Source organism: Beta vulgaris, chromosome 2 (genome assembly GCF_026745355.1).
Source record: "Beta vulgaris subsp. vulgaris cultivar EL10 chromosome 2, EL10.2, whole genome shotgun sequence".
Lineage (NCBI taxonomy): Eukaryota > Viridiplantae > Streptophyta > Magnoliopsida > Caryophyllales > Amaranthaceae > Beta > Beta vulgaris.
Genome location: NC_079203.1, coordinates 18,282,833 through 18,288,700, shown reverse-complemented (window position 1 = coordinate 18,288,700; position 5,868 = coordinate 18,282,833). Strand labels below are relative to the sequence as shown.

General features: G+C 41.1%; 2 protein-coding genes across 2 annotated transcripts; both read right to left on the bottom strand.

The window, feature by feature from the left end:
- Positions 1–376: 376 nt before the first annotated feature.
- Positions 377–2,028, bottom strand: LOC130590342 (uncharacterized). Its single transcript, XM_057392529.1, has 7 exons — positions 1,995–2,028; positions 1,638–1,913; positions 1,222–1,540; positions 952–1,131; positions 755–865; positions 601–667; positions 377–513 (listed from the first exon to the last, which is right to left on the bottom strand). Exons 3-7 carry the CDS (start codon positions 1,239–1,241, stop codon positions 400–402), a joined length of 492 nt encoding a protein of 163 aa, XP_057248512.1. The 5' UTR covers positions 1,242–1,540; positions 1,638–1,913; positions 1,995–2,028; the 3' UTR covers positions 377–399.
- LOC130590459 (uncharacterized) lies at positions 1,997–2,703 on the bottom strand. Its single transcript, XM_057392900.1, has 2 exons — positions 2,482–2,703; positions 1,997–2,395 (listed from the first exon to the last, which is right to left on the bottom strand). The coding sequence occupies exons 1-2, from the start codon at positions 2,662–2,664 to the stop codon at positions 1,997–1,999; spliced, it is 582 nt and encodes a 193-aa protein (XP_057248883.1). The 5' UTR covers positions 2,665–2,703.
- Between the last annotated feature and the right edge of the window lie 3,165 nt (positions 2,704–5,868).

Below are 5,868 nucleotides of genomic sequence, written 5' to 3'. Positions count from 1 at the left end.
TACATTTTGGGAGCGAGAAGGCCAAAATACCCAAAATAGGCCGGAATTGGCCTTTTCGTTCCCGAAATGCAACCAACAAGAAATTAAAGCCTAAGAATCTACATACTAGTTACATTATACATCATATAATCATGTTCAAAGAGAATTTGAGGTTAAATCACTTCATAACTACATTTTGGGAGCGAAAATGCCAAAATAGGCCAAAATAGGCCGGAAATGGCCTTTTCGTTCCCAAAATCCAACCAACAACAAATTAAAGTCTAAGAATCTACATACTAGTTATAATATGCCTCATATAATCATGTTCAAAGAGAATTTGATGTTAAATCACATCATAACTAATTTTGGGAGCGAAAAGGCTAATATAGGCCGGAAATACAACAAACAACAATTGGAAACCTAAAAGTTACATACCTTTCGAAGATCAACAACATCTTTGCAATAGTTGACGATATCGAGCATGAACCTCATCACGTAATACCCACACGCAAGTCCACCTTCTTGTACCGGACACTAAAATTCACCAAAGATGCAATAAATGACATGTTATATGTGTATTATGTGTTTTTATAAAAGGATGCAAAAAATATTACATGTTACCTCGACTAAATACCAAACAGGAGCTTTTCCTTGTCGAAGTCCAGATGAAGTAATCTTCTTCATCACACTACATCAATACACATTATTATAAGATTAGATGTACATTTAATATTTAATAAGCTAAAGTGTGCATATATAGTTTCAATTAGGCTACCTATTTAACAATGATTTGACTAGTAAGGACCGTATTGTTCCTTTACGCAAAGAATCAAAGTGGTAGACTTCGTTACTTGACACACATATTGCAATGAGTGTCCAATGGTGCCTACAACAATAAAAATAATGTTATTGTTATCGTAGAACAACTAATAGGTCAATTTAATTAATTAAAAATCAGTTTACGAAGCATACGATTCAATGTAAGGAAGAAGAACGATCTTATATCCAAGACGAGAACATGCGTTCAAAGAATCCTTGAGATATACTTTCACCTCTTTTTCGTTTTGTACGCAACTGTCATCTCGTACAAAGCTTGGACATAACCAACCAAAGATTGGCTGACTAGATCGCCTCACATCATTGTATAATAGCCTGAGAATTCATATTGATAAAAATAAAACTTACTTATTATGGAAGTTATTATTAGTTGGATTGAATACTACTTAATTAATAAAGTATTACCTCATGAATGTTTGTATCATGGAAACATTCAACTCTTCCCCAAGTAAGAATTCTTTAATATCATCCTTACAAATGTAGGTCGATGTACCTCATCAATGTAGTGGAATTGGTGGTGCGACAACTTAATCTCAATCATTGCTCCATCAGCTGCATCACTAATGCACTCATGTAGCCAGAAGCACGGTTTAGTAAGGCGTTGCACCACCTCCATATCCGTAATGAGTGGATACTTTGCTGAAGATTTCGTTCCCACTTGGGCACGTCGGCCTCCCTGAGGTGAAGCTACCTTCTTTCCCTTCCTGTCGGCCTTCCCCGAACCCTAGTAATTAGTTAAATTAAAAGATATTACTGACAATCATATATAGGAACTATAAAAGAAATTAAACTATGTATATAACTTATGTTAGAGATTGTACCTGATATGCTAACCTCACCAATGCACGCGGCCATAGAATATAACTGCCAATGGAATCAGACAATAACTGTAGACCAACTGCTGCATTCGGCAGCGGAAGAGGAAATGCTTCGAAACCGGTCACAATGTCTTCAACGCTGACCACATAGTGAATATCAGCTACTGGCTGGTTGTGCAATAGTGGCCGATCCCTAGGGGGCTGTACAGATCCATAAGCCACGATAATGAATCTACCATGACCATCTCCTTGATTACATAGCTCACATGGTGTCTCTTCCTTTAAAAAAAAACTCTATTCAAGGTTAGTCTATGAAACAACATATTTAAGAAAATAGTTGTTGTGATATTAAACAATTACCGTTAACTCCGGTTGTGGACGAGGCTGCGTAGGACAGTGCGTAGAACAGGCTGCGTAGGAACAGGCTGCATAGGAACATTGCCCTGCGTGAAAGCACCAAAAGTCGGTAAGCCCATCTGCGCCAAAATGGCGTTGAAATTCTGAGTCATCTCCGCTCTGAGCTCCTCCCGAAGTTCGGCTTTCATAGCCTCCACATCTATGGAAGGTGATGAATTGACACTGGAGGTAGTGGATCTGGACGTAGAGGTGTATTGATCACCATACACCTTTCTCACCCCGAGGCGGACACCTCCTACGCCCCTCACACGTCCATACTGGTCCCGTCCTAGAGTCTCGTGTAAGGCATCAACTTGTCCTCTAGGAGTGAACTCACCAGCTGCCTCCTTTTCCTTCAAGCCAATCTGCATAAATGATGACAGAAATACTCGTGAGCGCAGAAGTTATATTATTATGTAAACCTTATCAATAACTTATAATATGTACTTACAATGGCATTAGCTATCTGTTTTGTTCCGGGATCAGGTATGATTCTCTGTCCCTTTGCATCAACCCCATGCATGGAACACCACCAATCGAGCACTCTATCTGGTTGCCGCTGTGCAGCTGTCGTCGTAGAGCTAGTGCCCGATTGCGTCGTGGTCGACGCAAGCGTGGGGTAATGGTCATACATCCACGATTCTCTCGCCTGACCATACGAATGAGCACCCAGATGGTGTAGTGCTTCCTAGATTTTGCATTCGCGCTATTTTGCTCACGAATTGCCTGAAACACACAAATATAAACAAAGGTTAGATATGGTGTTATATAATATTGGATCTGAAGTAATAAATCTTAGCTAGTAAAAAATTCTTACAACAACTTCTGGGGTAGTTGTTTTTTGTGCAACAAATGCATGCCACTGCTCAGCTGTGATATGCCTCCATATCTGATATGGAAGCTTGGAGGGATCCTCGAATGATGTGTCACGTGAAGCCTCAGAAGAAGGTGTTGCTTCCCCGTCGTAGATTTTCTTCTTCTTTGTTCCCCCGACTTTTCTCCGCTTCGTGATCCACCCCGACACTAGCTTGGCCTTGAAGTCTCGGAACCTTTGGGCAACTGCGGATAGAAACAGATTCTTCTTCGCTTCATCGTTTGGAATATGGAATTGATTCTACAAAGAACGCATATCACAAATTACTCAATATTACATAGTATATTTAACCAAAGTGTTAAAATTCTAAATAAGTATACAGCGAATCTTACCATAGTATCTTCCCAAATCATCTTCTTCAAAGACTCGGGGACCTCTTTCCATGAGTGGAGAATGTCGAGCTTATGCATGCAAATCCCAATTTGCATGGCATACTTTTGACGCCATTTTCCACAAGGTTGCCCCAAGTGATCGTACTCCAAAGTCATTAGGGTGGGTTTCCCTAGTGACTTTGTAGGTCCCCTTCCTTTCCTCTTTTTCGTCTGCAAGTTCTTACTTGCAATTGACGTTTGTATACCTTTTTCTTCACGGCGAGCCATAACCATTTGCCGTTGTTCCTTTTTGTGATCGAAACACTCATCCTCGGTAGTGTGTTCCGCACTCGTATCCGTATGCACATCCTCCATGTCCCTGAAATGGTAAAAAAAACATACGAATTAATAAAAAATAAAAATAGGCAAATTAAAACTGTAACTAGTATGTAGAAGGGGGGAGTGGGGGGGAAGGGGGTAAGGTGCTGCAGTGGGGGGGGGGGAAGGGGTGGCAGTGGCGGGGGAAGGGGGTGGGCAGTGGGGAAGGGGGGGCAGGGGGGGAAAGGGGGGCAGGGGGTGGGGGTGGCAGGGGAAGGGGGGCAGGGGGGGGTGTGGGGGCTGCAGGGGGGAAGGGGGCAGGGGGTGGGGGGGTCAGGGGGGGAAGGGGGGGCAGGGGGTGGGGGGTGTGCAGGGAAAGGGGGGGCAGGGGTGTTGGGGGGGTCTGCAGGGGGAAGGGGGGGAAGGGGGGGAGGGGGTGTGCAGCAGGGTAGGGAAGGGGGCAGCATGGTGGGGAGGAGGGTGGCAAGGGGGTGGGGGGGGGGTGGGCAAGGGGGTGTGGGCGGGGCAAGGGCCGGAAATGGCCTTTTCGTTCCCGAAATGCAACCAAAAAGAAATTAAAGGCTAAAAATCTACATACTTGTTACATTATACATCATATGATCATGTTCAAAAAGAATTTGAGGTTAAATCATTTCATAAGTACATTTTGGGAGCGAAAAGGCCAAAATAGGCCGAAATAGGCCGGAAATGGCCTTTTCGTTCCCAAAATCCAACCAACAAGAAATTAAAGCCTAAAAATCTACATACTAGTTACATTATACATCATATGATCATGTTCAAAAAGAATTTGAGGTTAAATCATTTCATAAGTACATTTTGGGAGCGAAAAGGCCAAAATAGGCCGAAATAGGCCGGAAATGGCCTTTTCGTTCCCAAAATCAACCAACAAGAAATTAAAGCCTAAAAATCTACATACTAGTTACATTATACATCATATGATCATGTTCAAAAAGAATTTGAGGTTAAATCATTTCATAAGTACATTTTGGGAGCGAAAAGGCCAAAATAGGCCGAAATAGGCCGGAAATGGCCTTTTCGTTCCCAAAATCCAACCAACAAGAAATTAAAGCCTAAAAATCTACATACTAGTTACATTATACATCATATGATCATGTTCAAAAAGAATTTGAGGTTAAATCATTTCATAAGTACATTTTGGGAGCGAAAAGGCCAAAATAGGCCGAAATAGGCCGGAAATGGCCTTTTCGTTCCCAAAATCCAACCAACAAGAAATTAAAGCCTAAAAATCTACATACTAGTTACATTATACATCATATGATCATGTTCAAAAAGAATTTGAGGTTAAATCATTTCATAAGTACATTTTGGGAGCGAAAAGGCCAAAATAGGCCAAATAGGCCGGAAATGGCCTTTTCGTTCCCAAATCCAACCAACAAGAAATTAAAGCCTAAAAATCTACTATATTACTTATACATCATATGATCATGTTCAAAAAGAATTTGAGGTTAAATCACTTCATAAGTACATTTTGGAGCGAAAAGGCCAAAATAGGCCAAAATAGGCCGGAAATGGCCTTTTCGTTCCCAAAATGCAACCAACAAGAAATTAAAGCCAAAAATCTACATACTAGTTACATTATACATCATATATCATGTTCAAAAAGAATTTGAGGTTAAATCATTCATAAGTACATTTTGGGAGCGAAAAGGCCAAAATAGGCCAAAATAGGCCGGAAATGGCCTTTTCGTTCCCAAAACCAACCAACAAGAAATTAAAGCCTAAAAATCTACATACTAGTTACATTATACATCATATGATCATGTTCAAAAAGAATTTGAGGTTAAATCACTTCATAAGTACATTTTGGGAGCGAAAAGGCCAAAATAGGCCAAAATAGGCCGGAAATGGCCTTTTCGTTCCCAAAATGCAACCAACAAGAAATTGAAGCCTAAAAATTGGAGAAATTACACACACCTGAGTTTATGTCTCATGATTCATTGAGCTTCCGCCTTTTCTTAGGATCCTCAAGTACATGTATCCCTTCCGTGTGATCTACACGCATATAATTCTCCGACATATTTACATCATCTTCCACACGAATTTCAGGATAGGTAAAGGGGGGAGGTCCTCAAATGCATCATATTCTTCCTCATTATCAACATCACCAATACCGAGGATACTCCTTTTACCAGGTACAACAATTGACCACTTATGATCAGCAGGATCAGTTACAAAAAATACTTGCTTCACTTGTGATGCAATTACAAATGGCTCCTCAGTTTCACGTAAACGACTAAGGTCAACAAGGGTGAAACCGCAAGGATCATCGTTTCTTACACAACGGCGATTATTG

Bases quoted from the DNA above. Each gene is read 5' to 3' on its own strand.
- LOC130590342 (XM_057392529.1), bottom strand. From the start codon at position 1,241: ATGATACAAACATTCATGAG. The intron at 866-951 runs GTATGCTTCGTA...TTATTGTTGTAG, and splicing joins CTTCTTCCTTACATTGAATC to GCACCATTGGACACTCATTG. The intron at 514-600 runs GTAACATGTAAT...GGTGAATTTTAG, and splicing joins CTGTTTGGTATTTAGTCGAG to TGTCCGGTACAAGAAGGTGG.
- LOC130590459 (XM_057392900.1), bottom strand. From the start codon at position 2,664: ATGTATGACCATTACCCCACGCTTGCGTCGACCACGACGCAATCGGGC. The intron at 2,396-2,481 runs GTAAGTACATAT...TCATTTATGCAG, and splicing joins AACAGATAGCTAATGCCATT to ATTGGCTTGAAGGAAAAGGA.